The sequence below is a fragment of the Ips typographus genome, linkage group LG2 (assembly GCF_016097725.1).
Source record: "Ips typographus isolate SLU linkage group LG2, UJ_Ityp_2.0, whole genome shotgun sequence".
Lineage (NCBI taxonomy): Eukaryota > Metazoa > Arthropoda > Insecta > Coleoptera > Curculionidae > Ips > Ips typographus.
Window position 1 is genome coordinate 22,938,901 of NC_138423.1, and position 16,851 is coordinate 22,955,751.

Genomic DNA, 16,851 nt, shown 5'->3' on the forward strand with positions numbered 1-16,851 from the left:
TATCCGACAGGGCTATTATTTCATCAATAATGACACCTATTAAGGTCAATTATCTAAGAAACAATGAAAAATTTATTTTCAAAGAAAATAAAAAATTAAAGAATGAAAGTCGGACATTAAACATTGAAGACACCACAGGCATTATAGGAGATAATGCCCGCGGTCGAGACCCTATCGACCTCCTGAATATTGTCCTTATAATGCCCTTGGTCTCTTAATTACTATTGCGTTGTCATGTGCGTTTATGGCTTCTTAATAACGATTGTGACGTCAACCTAATATGTTTGATTTTTTGGTATACGAAAGAAACTTTGTTCCTGATTTTGAGTTATCTCCCATAACATAATTAAAATGCGAATTATCTGTACGTTTGTTCTGTATGGTATCCACTCCAGCCGTATCTCTTATCTAAGACTCCAGCGATTTATTTAATCGATGACAGTTGACAGTTTTCACTTTTCTGACAGTCGAATGACAGTAGTTTTCTGCATACAAGATACAAGAAGCAAAAAGTGAAAATGGTGGATAATTAATTAAAAGTTAAATTTGTACATCAAAAAACCTGTTATTACTGTGTCTTTTACACCAGTTTTTCTTTAGTATCTGACTAGCATTACCATCACAAAGGTGAGACATAATTTTATTATTTATGGGCGCCACAATGAGAGTAAATTAAAACGTCAACATCGTCACAAAATTTTATAACAATTTTGTCAAATAATTGGATATTGTACCTAATTTTAGATGGCACAGATAAGGATTAAACCCGAATTCAATTAGCACTCGATCCAGCACTGACTAATAAAAGAAAAACGGTAAATTTTTAGAACTCCTATTTCATTCCTAAAGTATTTTTCTGAAGTTGAATTCCTAGTCTAATGGTAGTTTTAAACTCTTTTAGATGGATCAAATGGCACAGTCTGCTTCAACTGAAGCAGGTTTTCATCAAATTGTTGTTACAGGTAAGCGATAATTAGTTTTAATGGTCTCCTAACTAGTGTGTGTAGGTATGGAATGTTGCAAATATGAAATAAAAACCACAAAGTTTAAAACAAAGGGAAATAAAAGTTATCTGTATTCTACATTTACTCAATCTAATGATTAGACAAGACATCTATGTCCAGTCATCAAAGGCTATTGTTGGTTTCTTTGTGCCTATTGAATTAGAAAAGGTCTTTTACTACCTGGCACAGTGGTACAGTGTGTGTATATGCTATTAATTTAAAGAGTGTAAGTAATGCTCAACCAATTTCTAGTACACTAACTTGAGTTTTAGATTGTCCTAGCTTTTCAAGTAGAAGGTCAATTAGTGCTAGTTAAGAGATTCATAATTAGGGTTAGTTACAACAGAAAGTATAGTCAAAAGACTCACACTTAAATTAATAATAAGTTAATGCTCAGTTTTTTGAAAAGCATCTGTTAGCCATGCATTTGCCTTTAGAACTGCCTCTGGCAATTTCTAAAAGGTTTACAGTATTATTTAAAGAGCCCTGGCACTAGCAAAACGGTTCTAAAGGCCTCTGACAATTTAAAACAAGTCTAAGAAAGTTTAAGCCACTTGTAGAAGACTCTGGTACATTTTAGAAGGTCCCAATATCATTTAGAGGGTTATGGAACTTTCAAAATGGTCCTAGAGGCCTCTGGCAGTTTAAAACTGTTCTGGGAAAGTTTAAGACAGTGGTGGAAAGCTCTCAAACTTTTCAGAAAGTTCTCAGTAGCATTTAGAAGTCTTTGGCATATTCAAAACTATCCCAGAGACACAATTGAAAAGAGTCTAAAAAGGACACTTTTTGAGGTGTCTGCCACTTTTTAGAGGGTTCTCAATAGCATTTATAGGTCTATGGAAGTTTCAAAATGATCTTACAGGCCTCTGATAACAACAAGTCTGGGAAGGTTTAAGTCACTTGTAGAAGCTTCTGGCACTTTTTAGAAGATTGTCAGTAGCATTTATAGGTCTCTGACACTTTCAAAATGGCACTAGAGGTTTTTGGTAGTTTAAATCAATTATTGGAACGTTTAAGTTTAGGCTATCAAAGTTTATATACCTTTGGAAAACCCATTTTGCTAGTTAGTAGTTTTTTAAAACTTTGATCTTTATTTACATGGATTGTTAAATTTCAATATGCTTATAGCATCTGAAGCTCTTTTTGAAATGTGACATCAGTAGCAAACAAAAATAGCCTTAAAAATGGTGAGGTTTAGTTTACCGAATGATGCGGCATTAATGGAGCTGTTTCTAGCTTTGGGAACGCGATTTGTACTACTCGAATTTATAGAGTTGAGTACAAATGTCACCAGATGTTGCACAACAACTAAAAATAGTGTTATTAAACAAAAATTTACACTGAAAATAGCCTTCATCATGTTTTTCAAGCCACTTTTTACTTATTCCTAACACATATTCAATCCTTGTCTAATGAAATGTTATAAGGAATGTGAGGCAACAATAAAGTTCTAAATAAAAAATCTTAAGTTAAATCTTCTTCTAGTTGAATGTGCTCATATTCGTACTTCATCTTTGATGAAACCCAGCCCTTATGTGGAAATTACTGTGGATGATCAAAATCCGCGCAAAACGGAAATAGTTAAAAACACCACTCAACCAAAATGGAATGAACCTTTCAATCTGTTAGTGAATTTAACGTCAAAAATACACTTTGCCGTTTTGGACAAGAACAGTTTCTGGAAAGACAGAACAATTGGGGAGAAAACAGTGGATGTTTTTCAATTGTTGACACATGCAGAAGGGCGGTAAGTAAATGAAACGACAGTCCTGTTTGCAGTGTTAGTTTTTAAACTTGTTTATAGAGAATGTCTGGAAGTGACTATGGATTTAATGAAAACCACACAAGCAGAGTCTCCTAGTAAAGCAGGGGAGTTGATGTGCCTTTTTAAGGGTGTGCACATTGACGTTTCAACTAGTAATAGCCGGAGGGATCATGGGTTGTTAAATAATGTTTCTAGTTCTAATTTGATGGGTTCTCAAAATCAGTCTGGTACCCCTTCACGTACGGTTTTGAATGGTTAGATCTTGCAAGGCTTTAAAATTAAATAAAAATAAATAAAAAATTACTTCAAGGTATAAGAATTAAGCCCAGGACTCAGAGTACACAAAACATGGAAGCCACCACATCTAATAATGTCAGTGAAAGACCCAGCAGACCAGAAAGACCGCCCCCACCAATTCCACCATCTCCACAGACTGTGCCTCAGCCATTACAAACCTCCTTGAGCAATAATAATATTCCTAATGGTGAGTCTGTTTATTTTTAGCTAATGTGTTCTAACTGATTTAATCAATAAGGCAACATTGGACCGCCCGCTTCGGTACCCAACGGAAGCGTAATGCATCAAGATGATCAAAGGCAAGATGAACCTTTACCACCCGGTTGGGAAATGCGTTTGGATACGTATGGTCGACGGTATTACGTAGATCACAACACTAGGTACAGCAGTACTTACATATTGGAGTTTGTAGTAATAAAAACCATTTTTGATGTTCCAGATCAACTTCATGGGAAAGACCACAACCGTTACCGGCCGGTTGGGAATTGAGACGCGATCCCAGAGGTCGCGTCTACTACGTTGACCATAACACAAGAACGACAACGTGGCAACGTCCTAACTTGGAAAGACTGCAACATTTTCAACAGTGGCAAGGACAGAGACAAACTGTTATTCAACAGGGTAAGTTGTGTGTGGTTATATTTATTCTAAGAAAAGGTACTTAAAGTGAATCATTTCACTTCAAACCAATCACTGAAGAGGAACTGTGTGATTTTTCAGCAAAATTAAAAAACAAAATAACAAGTGGTATATAGATGAGATTCCTGCAAGTATAGTTAAATTGGTACTACCACATATATCCAGCCACTAACATACTTAATAAATAAAAGTCTCAAGCAGGGATGCTTTCCAGATCAGTTGAAAATTGCTCAAGTTAAACCGATTTATAAGAAAGGTGATGAAAATGAAATAGGAAATTACAAACCAATAAGCATCCTTCCAGCCTTTTCAAAGATTTTTGAATTGGTTTTATACACACAGCTAACAGATTTTTTTATAATGTGCGACCTCTTCAGTGGTTATCAACATGGCTACATTGCCGGAAGATCAGTTCAACATAAACAGCAATTTTTCAGTTTACAAGTCATATCCTTGAACACATAGAAAACCATAAACTAGGAATAGGTATATTTTTAGACTTATCTAAGGCTTATGATTGTGTAGATAAAGAATTATGGTTAAAAAAATTAGAACTCTATGGAGTTAGAAGTAAGGCCCTAAGATTGTTTGATTCTTACTTATCTCATAGGAAACAACAGGTTAAACTATTTAGGGACAGCAAGTCATACACATCAAATATAAAAGAAAATCAACATGGAATAGCCCAGGGCAGTATTCTGGGGCCACTACTCTTTGTAATTTACATGAACGATCTGAATTCTATAGCAAAAGAAAATGAAAAAATCGTCAACTTTGCAGATGACACAAATTTACTTGTAGGTCAAGAGGAAATCAGCACTTTAATTCAGTCTGGAAAAGATCTGTTTATTAGGACCTCTGAGTGGTTTAAAAAAAAAATAAATTAGCTTTAAATATGGAAAAACCAAGTGTGATTATTTTTTCAACAAAACAAGGTACATTTGAGAAACCTAATGAAATACACCTTCTCACTGACAGGAGCCAATTACTAGCCAAGAACACAAAATTTTTGGGAGTGCAGATTGATGAATTTCTAGATTGGTCTGATCACATAAATGTTCTGCTAGGCTGGTTAAACTCAATTTGCTATGGAATTCGAATTGCCTCCGGGTATCTGAACCTGGCGGCCCTTAAAATATTGTATTTTGCCAACTTTGAATCGATTATGAAGTATGCAATTATGTTTTGGGGTAGAAATACTTCAATACAGAATGTATTTGTAATTCAAAAAAGGGCAATTAGATTAATGTTCAAAATGAAATACAAAGATTCATGTAGATCCATCTTTAAAAAAAATAAAATAATGACTGAGTTTATGCAATTTATATATATGAGTGTCTCATCTTTCTTAAAAAGAACCAAAACCTATTTAACATCAAAGTCAATCATACATACGACACAAGACAAAAAGATGTAAACTGTCCAAAACATAGATTAACACTCACTGAGGATGCAAAATATATGTGTATTCGCCTATTTAACAACCTACCAGACAGGCTGAAAACATTGACGGACAAAAGTTTCAAAAAAGAAGTAAAAAATTTACTAATTGAATTAGAACCCTACACTATAGAGGATTATTTTGTAAAATAAAGATTGATAATTCTCTGAAATCTGTATTTAGGGAAAAATCGCTGAAAATGTATATAAGTATCTTTAAGTACTACATAGTTCATAGTTTACCATGACGCTATTTCCTTTGTATTAGTTGATAATGTACATTGTACTCTATCCTAATCACAATTCGAAATAAAGACTGTTATTATTATTATTATTATTAATGTCATTTTATGTATGGTTGGAGAAAATAACTTTTGCACTCCAGAAAAACGAAGTTTTGTGCAATGTGGTGTGTTTGTTTATTATATTATTAATAACGTTAAATTATACTGTGTGCCGCCTCAACTAGGATAGTGATTTTTTTGGATCGTTTTTAAAATCTTTCGTTTGGATTATCATTGGGCTTGATTTATTGGCTTTTGGCTGACGGGAAAAACGTTGACTTTAGTGCACTATAACTGTACTATACAGGCTGGTAAAGAAACGCGTGCAAAAAAGTTGATTTTTTTTAAGTAGTTCCCAACTGACGATACTTTTTTCTAGTTTTTTTTTTATGATAGGTAAGTGTTGTTTAGGTCCATATCTCGGGACGTTTTTGGCCGTTTCTCAATTGACGTCCTGTGTTTCAAGAAATTTTGATTTATCTGAAAAGTGCTCAATCTCAAATTAAGGCAGTAATTTAGATAATTTTAAGTCAGGCGTGGATTTCATATTTTGTGTTACATATGCTAGAACCATACAGGGCGTCCAGAGACAGTTAAAGTAGGAGAAAAACTTGTGTAGAAAAAGAAAAATTTCACTGTCTCTGGACACCCTGTAAGGTCTTATCAAACATGGGTACTCAGTTTGTGTGACAGATAATGTTGGACATACAACAACATTTGAATGACAGATATAAAGCTGCTGATATGGCTTAATTCAAGATTGAGCACTGTTGTATCTATTTTTCGGATAAATCGTTAATCAAGAAACGCCCAAAAACGTCCCGAAATATTGGCCGCCTTCGTTTGACAGTTGGTCAAATTATGGTTTTGACAAATTACGTTATCGTGACCTAAACAACAGTTACTGTCAGACAAAATATTCAGTGGGAAAGTGACCGTAATTTTAAACTTGTCTTTTTTTAAAAGTTTTTCTTCCACTTTGACTTTCTCTAGATATTATGTATGGACTTATTGGTCATGGGGTTGTTTCCAAATTCTGTAACAAATAATATTGGAAAAATGATGGGTAAGAACACTCAGCCTTCTCCACAAAAAATTCAATCAGTAATTCAACTCTTTAATCTGTCACTACTAAGTGATTTGTGATTAATAATAATCTTTATTTTAGAATTGTGTTATATGCAACATTATAATAAAATAACGTCAAGTTGTAGTCCAAAGTTGGGCAAATGTCTAAGATCTTACTTAAGGCTAGTGTAGTAATTTTCTAAATCGTAAGGCTCTATCTCCACAAGTAGCTTATAAATAGATAATTTTTTTACCTGGTTAAGGTTGGACATGCTTTTTGGTAATAAATTGTGCAATTGTATGCATGCTTAAAGAGGACCTTGCTCATACAATGTTTTGGCGTACTAGAATCTAATGTCGTTATACCATATCTGCTAGAAGGTGCATAAATCACTAAACACTGTTTGAAAAAATACAATAAACACTCCTGAACGCAAATCGAAGGGGCGGTTAACAAGGCAAGCATTTTGAAATTATTCCTACAGCTATCTTTGGCATGCACATCCAAAATTGTTCTGATTATTCTCTTATGGATGAAGAAGATTTTAGCATAATTATCTTTGGGTGTTTAATTGCAATATACGAACAACACAATTTGTCTGTAGGTAATCAACGATTTCTCTATCCGCAATATCAATCAAGTCCTGCACCTGGACCTTCGGCGGCGTCCGCAGCCGTCGAAGAAGACGATGGTCTTGGACCTTTGCCCGCTGGTTGGGAACGTCGGGTGCAACCCGAGGGTCGCGTTTACTTCGTCAACCACAAGGTAAGTGCTTGACAGTCGGTTGATAAACCCTACTTAAAATATTGCTAGTTTGTAATAAAATTGACAAGGGGATATTCATTTTTAGAATCGAACCACACAATGGGAAGATCCTCGCACCCAAGGCCAGGAAATTGGTGATATAGACGAGTTACCTTTACCTCCAGGTTGGGAGATTAGGTACACAGAGGATAACAAAAGGTTGCTTTACTAAATAGTAATATTTTAGGTTTTATGTGATATTTATTTAAATAGGTATTTCGTTGATCACAACACTAAAACTACAACATTTGAAGACCCTCGTCCAGGAGCTCCTAAAGGGCCGAAAGGAGCCTACGGAGTCCCCAGAGCGTATGAAAGATCGTTCAAATGGAAAATTAGCCAATTTAGGTACATACAATCATAACCTTACTACTACTTAATCTGTATTTTTTTGAAACTTTCAACAGGTTCCTATGCCAAAGTAACTCCCTGCCCAGCCATATAAAAATTCAAGTGTCCCGACAAACACTGTTTGAGGACTCATTCCACACCATAATGCGTTTACCCGCCTACGAGCTACGTCGCCGACTCTACATAATGTTTAAAGGCGAAGAAGGCCTGGACTATGGTGGTGTAAGCCGCGAATGGTTTTTCCTCGTCTCGCACGAAGCCCTAAACCCCATGTACTGCTTGTTCGAGTACGCGAATAAGAACAACTACAGTTTGCAGATCAATCCCGCGTCCTACGTCAATCCGGAACATTTGACCTACTTTAAGTTTATCGGGCGGTTTATCGCGATGGCGTTGTATCACGGCCGGTTTATTTATTCCGGATTTACGATGCCTTTCTACAAGCGGATGCTGGGCAAAAAACTGGTGATGAAGGACATCGAAAGTATCGATCCCGAGTTTTACAACTCGCTGGTGTGGATCAAGGAGAACAACATTGATGATTGCGGACTGGAGCTGTTTTTCAGTGTTGATTTTGAGGTGAGTAGTGGATAATTACAGGTAGTTGAAATTATTATTTACTTAAACTGAAACGTTAACTAAACAAATTAATAATCTCAAAAAATTCGGAATGAATTAAAAAATAAACCCAATACTATAATACTATAATATAGTTTTAGTAGTTTTCAAATTTTATGTGGAAAAAATGTTGTTTGAAACTTGGATTTGCAATACAGAAATTCACTAACGTGTTGGTTTGCATACATTTCTGTTTTTTTTAAATTTGTTTCAATCCAAGAATTAGGTTTTTACTCTTTTGGCGGGTAAAGAAGTTTCTGCTGTTTTGCGAGTGTATTTTAAAACACAAAGCACGTGACTGCAATTGATTTTAGAGTCATAGAATGCTCTCAATGTTGATGACTATATCCCTCATCCATTGAAACTACAATGCAATTTTCACTTGGTTACAGCGTGAAAATTGCATTTTTCTGGTGACTATATTGTTCAAATCATAGCTACTTACTGTATAAAAAATTGGCGGTACATATAATCAAATCTGACAATTAAAACTAAAAAAGGTTATATTATCGAATTGACTGTATATTTTTATTCGGGATATAGTCCACAAAAGTACGTTTCGTGCATGTAAAATTTTAAAAAATCTTGCGTTCAGACTTGTTGCCCTAAAGAAACAGCTTTCATGTGTTTTCTGGTTATTTCCCTAAAAATTGTCAAATAACCATAAAATTCAAGCTGTTTCTAAGGCAACAACCTTCATGCATGATTTTCAGCAATTTTACGCTTAAAATATTACTATTGAAAATGTAACGGCATGGCAAATCTCTAAAATGTTGTCATCAAGCGCCTAAAATAGTTAAATAGGTAATTATGGTAAGTCCAAATGTGCAGTATTTGCGTAATCAGCACTGCTGTTTGTGATTGGTCAAGAAAATACAGAAAGTTGCTTTTTTTGACCAAAGGACTTCTGCGTTCGAGTTTAATAATTGCCGTAGCCAATCAGTGGGCAAGCCAATCAGGATATTAACAAATTTACATTTGTTTTAATAAAAAAACCAACAAAATAACGGCCTTCAAGCAAGAACTTTTTTAAAATTCAATTTGACAGTGTGAAATTCAAATTTAAGTCGACATTTTGAGTTTGTATCGAAATAATGGCATTTTAGTCGCTCAATCCATTTTTATAAATGATATAACAAAAGTCGTCTATGAAATTTTCTTCATTTTGAGGAAATTGAAAGGTAAGTGTTTTAAATGTATCATAATTTTATCAAAAAAAAAAAAATTCTAAAATGTTGAGCTGGTCACGTGCATTGTCTCATTAGTTCCGTTTTCTATAAAGAACAATGTGAATCGTTTACACAGTGTGTCCGGGTTTTTATAACCAGAATATACAGGGTGGTCCAGTTTTGAATGTCAATAATTCATCAATCCATAGCCAATTAAAAAATAAGTTGACATTCATTATGTCATTTTCCTGAAAAGTGCTTCTTAAGGAAAATACAGTCCTTCAAATTTCTGTTTAAAAAATCGTTTTTTTTGTCAGAACTGTCAAACCGTTGGAGCAATATTGATCAAATTTGGAACAAGCACTTTATTACACGTTATTACGGTCAAAGACCCAAAACTAACCCAACCCAACTTAAAAATTGTCTTGGAAACGGAAAATTCACTTAAGAAGTTTAAAAAATATTATTGTAGCCAGTTTTCATAGTTTCCAGACAAACTAAAAGACTTTAGTTTTGAAAATTGAATTAGAAAAGATAAAAATTTCAGAAGCTTAAAAATTGTGTTTGTAACCAGTTTTCATGCAAATCGAGAGACTTTAATACTAAAAATTGACTTGTAGACATAAAAACTACTTTTTCAAGAATTTGTTACTACAAATTCATACATTTAAACCTTAAAAATTGACTTGAACCCCAAAATGTGACTGAACTAATGAAAAGTGACATCAGAAGCTTAAAATTTGCATTTGAAGTAAGTTTTCATAATTTGAAGACAAATTTCAATATTTTAGTCTTGAAAATAGTCTTAGATGCAGGACATTGACATTAGATTCATGAAATTTGTCTTGAAAACGAACTTTTCGTGCTTTCTACTTTGCTTTTCATTTTCTTCGAATTCTGGACTATTTTTAGCAAAACTGCTTTCAGTTTAAAAATCGACATAGCAAACTTAAAAAACAATTTTTACATTCTTCATAGACTTAAAATGGCATTCGAAACTTTGTCACTATTAAATCGACTTCTAGACACCTCAGTGCTAAAAATTCGGGTATTTCTTAATAAACGACTGTTTTTAGTGTTTTAGGGCTGTTTTCAGTGCCTCAAATCGAGTTTCAAGACTATCTTTACAAAGTTTTTGACTTATCAGGCCTAAAAGCCAGTTAGTCCACTTCTACATTCATAGGTGCAATAAATTGTAGCATCTCTTAAGAAATTCAGACTGTTTTTAGTGCTTTTTAAGACTGAAAAATCGAGTTTAAGACTATTTCCAAAAGTCAAGTTTCTTCAGTAATAAAAGTAAAAAATTTTGGTACCAAATGCTACAATAATAGTCTTGAGAACTAATTTTTAGAAATAAAATAGTCCGAAAATTTAATTTACTTCTTGACTTGTTGAAAGTTGAAGAAAATTGAGTTGTACACCAATTAAAGTCTTGAAAATATACTTTTGGACTCTCTTTAGTCCTAGTAAGGTCCGTTCTAGCATTAAAAGTCAACTTTTATACTATTTTTAGTAGTAAAAAATGAGTTTCATGCAGAATACAATCTTTGTCTTGATTTTCGAACTTTTTTTAGTTCTTGAATGCCAGTTTCAGACACTCAACCTGGACGGCAGTCTGAGAAAGCGAATCATAAGACCATTCCTAATAGTAAAAAGCACGTTTTTAGACTAATCAGGACAAATTTGGACTTTCACAAGTCTTGGATGTTCAGTTTTAAACTATAAAACGATTTTTTAAATTGAAATTTGGAGGACTGTATCTTTCTTAGAAAACGTTTTTCAGAAAAATGACGCAATGCAAGTCAACTTATTTTTTGATTGGCTATCAAATGGTGAATTATTGACACTTAAAACTGGACCACCCTGTAGTTTAAAAAACGAATTTTAAGGTATTTTTGTCATGTAAACTTTTCAGCCACTCTTGTAGCTAAATTATTGCAACAACTTGGCAGACATCTTGTATACTCCACATGGATCATTTCAACATAAAAAAACACATTTAAGCTAAATTTAAATTTCAATACTTATTCTATTTAAGGTGTTGGGCCAAGTAGTCCATCACGAACTAAAAAAGAACGGCGACACAGAAAAAGTGACTGAAGAGAACAAAGAGGAGTATTTAACGTTGATGACCAACTGGCGCATGACCAGAGGCATCGAACAGCAAACGCAAGCTTTCCTGGACGGTTTTAACGAAGTGGTGCCCATCGAATGGCTGAAATACTTTGATGAAAGAGAATTGGAACTGTTGCTGTGCGGCATGCAAGAAATCGACGTAGAGGATTGGCAAAGACATACCATTTACAGACACTACACCAGAAATAGCAAACCTGTTGCCTGGTTTTGGCAGGTAAGTCACATTGATTTCTTTTTTAATGGTTTGAAATAATCAATTTTATTGTGCAGTTTGTCAAACAGTCTGACAACGAAAAGAGAGCGCGTTTGTTGCAATTCGTGACGGGTACTTGTAGAGTGCCAGTGGGTGGATTTGCCGAACTGATGGGTTCAAACGGGCCCCAACGATTCTGTATTGAAAAAGTGGGTAAAGACTCGTGGCTGCCCCGATCGCACACTTGTTTCAATCGTCTCGATTTGCCGCCGTACAAGAGCTACGATCAATTGGTGGAGAAACTCACTTACGCCATCGAAGAAACCGACACGTTCGGACAAGAGTAAATCAAAAGGAACCACTAAAAAGTACCTGATTTTAGTAAGGTAAATGAGATGGCACTATTCCAGTTTTCTTTATACATTCAGAAGTGTCTGTCAATATTATTATACTCTCTTTTGAGACGTTTTTCTATTCAGCCTGTGTGTTTTAGTAGCAGAGGGAGCTTATATTGTTGATAGAACATTTTAAAATTACTTTTGGAAAGTTATGGCAATTGCTAGAAAACTGATCCTGTATATTTAATATTTTTGTATATATTACCCAAAAAAAAATTAGAAATTAAAATTATTAATCAAAAATTAGAACCTGGCAGGTTTCAATAACATGTTGCGATTTGATCGCGCTGTATATACTAGCATTGCAGAGGTATTAAACCTTATCCACATCTCACGTGGGACATCCTGTACAAAATAAGTCCAGAAGACATAAACGGAACAAAAAATTGTTCTTTTTTCTATTTTATGCATTTTTATTTATGCCTGTTAGTGACACAAATGTAAAGTAAAATGGTTCTGTAGTGAACACTTTGTATATATGTACGTTTTTGCTTCGTGTACATGCCTAAAAATCGAGTCATCGAGATTAATTGTTAATATGAACAGTATATTATATTTTATTGTGATAGTACCAATTATATGTGTTTAGAATAAAAATTAGTTAATTTTTAAATGAGTAGTTCAGAAGAATAGCTTAAACACTCTTTCTACCATCAAATGCTCAATAAACATATGATTGGGTAAGTGGTAGTATTGGAAAAATTACATCCCTTAAAAAAGTATACTATTTTAAATGTAAGAATAAACTAAAAAATATTTAATGACAAATTGGCAGTAACAGGAGATTCAACTACCTCATAAACTAAAGTCTGTCAAAGATAAGACTTCAGTAGTCTAATGAAATGGAATAACTAATTTTTATTTTATTTATTTTGGCACAATAGTTAGGTTAGGTTAGATTGCAGACGAATTTAGAGAAGTAATGAAATCAGATTTCTTTTTTTTTTTTAATTTCTAACTGAACCAAAAATCTTACTGCAATTTTTATCTTCAACAGACTTTAACTAAAATTTACATTTTAAAATTACTGTCCCATCTACTTTGATCCAATAAGATGATTGTTGTAATCAGATTGCAAAAACCAAGTCCAACCAAGAAGTTACTTTGGAAGCAAAATTTAGTTATTTTTTGGCGGTGTAGGTGTATTACAATTATTAAAAAAAAAATACTTAGCCTTATGTTGTACATTCCACAAATCATAAAATAATCACTAAACGCAATGCCAAAGTGTAATGTATATATTTTAAAATAATATTCGTAATAAATTAATAAAACTATATTAGATGTAATAGATGAGAATGTTGTCAAAGAAATATAATAGAGTATGTGTAGAAATGTACATGTTATTCTGCAGTATTTTAAGGTGTTGTAGATAATAAATTGTTTGTAAATATATCCCTACAATAAATTTCACAGTACTTACATTCCTTTAATTAACAACAACCTAAATTTAATTGCAAAATACATCAGAAAACAAGGTAATCGACGTTTTGTTGAACACATTGCCCAGTGACTTAAAACAAAGTAAAAAATATAATTTTCACACTTTTTTTTTAAATGAAAAATAAAAACTGCAATTTTTCAACTGGAACCTGAGCTGTTAGTCAAAAAAGAAAAAAAATAATGCCTGCATTTGTTTTCCCCTTGTATGTATGGAGCTGAAGAAATGTGACGTCACAATGACGTAGTTGGTCAAAACCATACTTCATTCGCTCTGTTTCCACTCATGGAGCGTGAAATGACAGCTGTCAAAAATCCACCAAATCAGATTTGTCCCTCACACTTGGGTATATTGATTAAAAGCCTTTATTTACCAACATAACAACGTCATTCTATTAAATAATAATAATTTACTAATGTTTTACAATTCTAGATTTTCAGTAGTTGAAAGTATATTCTTTGTCGCCCATTCTTTCTGTTATGGTGACTTTTTTGTTACCTTCACTGTCTGTGACCACTTTACGAATTTCCATAGACTGAAATATTATTTATTTGAATTTTTCATTAATGAAGAAAGTTATACAGAAACTTACTCCATCAGGTTTGGTTACAGCTTCTACTCGTACAGATTGGGAAAACATTCCACTAAATGGTTTTGTAAATTTATGTCCAACAATTTTATCTACTGAGTCAGTTTTTTGGAAAAATCTATCGATATCCAGTTTGCTAATCCTAAAAAGGATTTAGTATTATTTAAAAGTGAAAACCTGGTTTTTATGTAACTTACTTTCCGTCAAGGTCTTGATCAACATTTTCTTCATAATTAGGACTCTGTTTCAATGCACCCTTTTTCAAAAACGATTCCCTTGAATCTGGAGGATAATCTTCCATAACATTTCCATCAGTTATTGAAGGAATTTCTGGCAAATCTAGGAAACATCAAATTGACAATGGCTTGCAGCTTATTTGTATCTAGGACACACACCAAAACTTCCGAAAGTAGGCATTCCAAAGTTTCTAAAAAAATTATTCACTTGCTCATGCAAGAACTCGTGCATTGCAAAAGGGTCCACAAAACTCTGGGACTTTCTGGGGTCATTTTGCTGTTCCTGACCATTGTGGAATATTCCATCCCAAAAGTCTGCAACCCCAAACCTACAAATTATGCATCATTAATATTTTTAAGTTGGTTTTAGGAACATTACAAAACAAAAAAATGTAATGGAATTCTAGATTGTACCTTCTGTGGTTGTTTGGAGTTTCTGGATTCTGGGTGTTTGGAAATCCAAATAGTTTACCAAATAAATCCATAATTGATAATAATTTGCTTTAAATACATTTAAAAGCACAATTTCTTGTGGTGCATATACAAATTTTATCTTTTTATTATTTTTTACTGATTTTTTTAGTTTTTTTTTACAATAAGCAATCAGCTGTAATGTCAGTGTCACTAATGTTAGCAACTTTTTGAGGATCCATGCCAAGTGGGTATTGTTTACTTATTTCAATACATGATCACGTGCACAGCTTAAGTTGCGTATTCTACGTTGTCACGTGAATAAAAAAATTGATTATTTAATGAGAAAAGAGGAATTCAACCTAACCACATTTAATTTAGTGTTTGTTTTTATTATTATTATTATTACCTAATTTCAACAAGAGCTCCATTATTTCAGCCCTTAATTGTTAATTTAAGGAAAAATTAACAAAATAAACCTAATTAATATTTTTTAGAGTAAAAACTACCAATACTTTAGTGTGTTTGTTATGATGGTTTAAGTATGAATTATTGTGTAAATGCTATTAACAAGGGCTTCAGCATTGGAGCCCAAGTAAACTGCTCTGTATTCCACAGACTGAAAAGTACTCAGTCTTCTTCAGAATATTGCCTTCAATCTATCAGGTAATACTTGACAAAAAAAATAACTCTAATACTGACAATAAACACTTTCCTAACTAAATGTTGAAACCTATTTTTTTGGGGTTTAGACAACATGACTATGAAAATTTTATCTGCACTTTACTACTCAAAAATCAAGCCAGATCAGTGGCTATAGCGATTCGAAGTTTAAATGTTGAGTTAGCCAAAGTGGCTGAGCAAGTGTCTCAGGAAAGTATTGGTCTGATGCGCTTAAAGTTTTGGGATGAAGTTATTGACAAGTGTTACACCAAAGATTTGAAACAGGTCGCCAAACATCCAGTTGCTATGGAATTATTTAAAGTGCTCAGCTTAAATGAGTGTGATAAACTATGATTTTTACCGTTGCATTTTAGGCAATTTCTAAAGTAAAGCTAAGCAAAAGGTTTTTAAAAAATCTAGTCACATCTAGACAACAAACTATAAGTGCTCATAGTTTTAAATCCTTGGATGAAGCTGAGAAATATGCAGAACAAACTGTGTCTAGTACTTATTACTTGATTCTGGAAGGTTCTGGTATAAGTAACATGGATGCTGATCATGCAGCTTCCCATTTGGGTAAAGCTCAAGGACTAGTACAACAATTAAGGTAAGTTTAATGATGTGTTGCACTAAAATTCTACTTTACATTCCTAAGATCTGTACCATGCAGTAAAAAGATTAATTTTGTACCCATACCTGAAGAATTACTAATCAAATACCAAGTGAGTCAAGAGGATGTTTTGAGGGGAAAAAATTCGGAGAAATTATCAAATTGTGTGTACGATATGGCCAGTTTGGCCCATCAACATTTACAAAAAGCCCGTAATTTGAGTGATAAAGTTCCAGAAGATTGTAAAAGGACTCTTTTACCAGCTGTTCCTGTGTGGATGTATTTAGATAAATTACAACAGGAGGATTACAATGCTTTAGCTCCTAGTTTAGCTAAAAGAAGTTGGAGTGTGCTGCCTAAATTGTATTTTTTTATGTTAAGGAATAAATATTAAAAGAAATCTTTTGTATTATTTGTTATATAGAATTGTCAAATTTTCAGTGATTTTTTTTGCAGTGTAAAAGTAATCACAGAGTTTCAGTTATTTGCAATAAATTTAGTGGTATTACGTATAAGGCAAAGTTAAAAATGCAGTGTTTCACGTTTTCCCAATTTCCCGGAAAACGGCAAATAATAATCTAATTTCAAAACCGGGTATGAATTTTGCATTGAATTCCCTAAAACTTTTCCCATTTAACCGATCCTGTATCTCTTACGATAACGGATATCCCCATACATGCATCACCAATTTGGACCACACTGTATTTCCAACACTGCAAATTCTTGGTAAAAGA

At 33.4% G+C, this 16,851-nt stretch overlaps 3 protein-coding genes across 3 annotated transcripts; 2 read left to right on the plus strand and 1 right to left on the minus strand.

Moving 5' to 3' along the window:
* Window positions 1-468: 468 nt before the first annotated feature.
* On the plus strand, window positions 469-13,589 carry Su(dx) (WW domain containing E3 ubiquitin protein ligase suppressor of deltex). The gene is made up of 14 exons (XM_081972611.1): window positions 469-627; window positions 745-815; window positions 902-962; window positions 2,490-2,751; window positions 2,809-3,023; window positions 3,080-3,253; window positions 3,305-3,446; window positions 3,506-3,687; window positions 7,103-7,263; window positions 7,349-7,461; window positions 7,516-7,650; window positions 7,710-8,232; window positions 11,479-11,790; window positions 11,847-13,589. The coding sequence occupies exons 3-14, from the start codon at window positions 902-904 to the stop codon at window positions 12,114-12,116; spliced, it is 2,550 nt and encodes an 849-aa protein (XP_081828737.1). The 5' UTR covers window positions 469-627; window positions 745-815; the 3' UTR covers window positions 12,117-13,589.
* Window positions 13,590-13,972: 383 nt separating this feature from the next.
* LOC145724414 (uncharacterized) lies at window positions 13,973-15,065 on the minus strand. The gene is made up of 5 exons (XM_081972694.1): window positions 14,848-15,065; window positions 14,593-14,762; window positions 14,395-14,536; window positions 14,201-14,339; window positions 13,973-14,143 (listed from the first exon to the last, which is right to left on the minus strand). The coding sequence occupies exons 1-5, from the start codon at window positions 14,916-14,918 to the stop codon at window positions 14,045-14,047; spliced, it is 621 nt and encodes a 206-aa protein (XP_081828820.1). The 5' UTR covers window positions 14,919-15,065; the 3' UTR covers window positions 13,973-14,044.
* Window positions 15,066-15,218: 153 nt separating this feature from the next.
* sicily (NADH dehydrogenase (ubiquinone) complex I, assembly factor 6 homolog sicily) lies at window positions 15,219-16,517 on the plus strand. The gene is made up of 4 exons (XM_081972675.1): window positions 15,219-15,510; window positions 15,597-15,828; window positions 15,882-16,114; window positions 16,163-16,517. Exons 1-4 carry the CDS (start codon window positions 15,389-15,391, stop codon window positions 16,509-16,511), a joined length of 936 nt encoding a protein of 311 aa, XP_081828801.1. The 5' UTR covers window positions 15,219-15,388; the 3' UTR covers window positions 16,512-16,517.
* The last annotated feature ends 334 nt before the right edge of the window (window positions 16,518-16,851 follow it).

Coding starts and splice junctions, on each gene's coding strand:
- LOC145724414 (XM_081972694.1), bottom strand. CDS start 14,918: ATGGATTTATTTGGTAAACTATTTGGATTTCCAAACACCCAGAATCCA. Junction 14,537..14,592: donor GCCTACTTTCGGAAGTTTTG/GTGTGTGTCCTA, acceptor GATGTTTCCTAG/ATTTGCCAGAAATTCCTTCA. Junction 14,144..14,200: donor CTGTAACCAAACCTGATGGA/GTAAGTTTCTGT, acceptor ATAATATTTCAG/TCTATGGAAATTCGTAAAGT.
- sicily (XM_081972675.1), top strand. CDS start 15,389: ATGAATTATTGTGTAAATGCTATTAACAAGGGCTTCAGCATTGGAGCC. Junction 15,511..15,596: donor TATTGCCTTCAATCTATCAG/GTAATACTTGAC, acceptor TTTGGGGTTTAG/ACAACATGACTATGAAAATT. Junction 15,829..15,881: donor TTGCTATGGAATTATTTAAA/GTGCTCAGCTTA, acceptor GTTGCATTTTAG/GCAATTTCTAAAGTAAAGCT.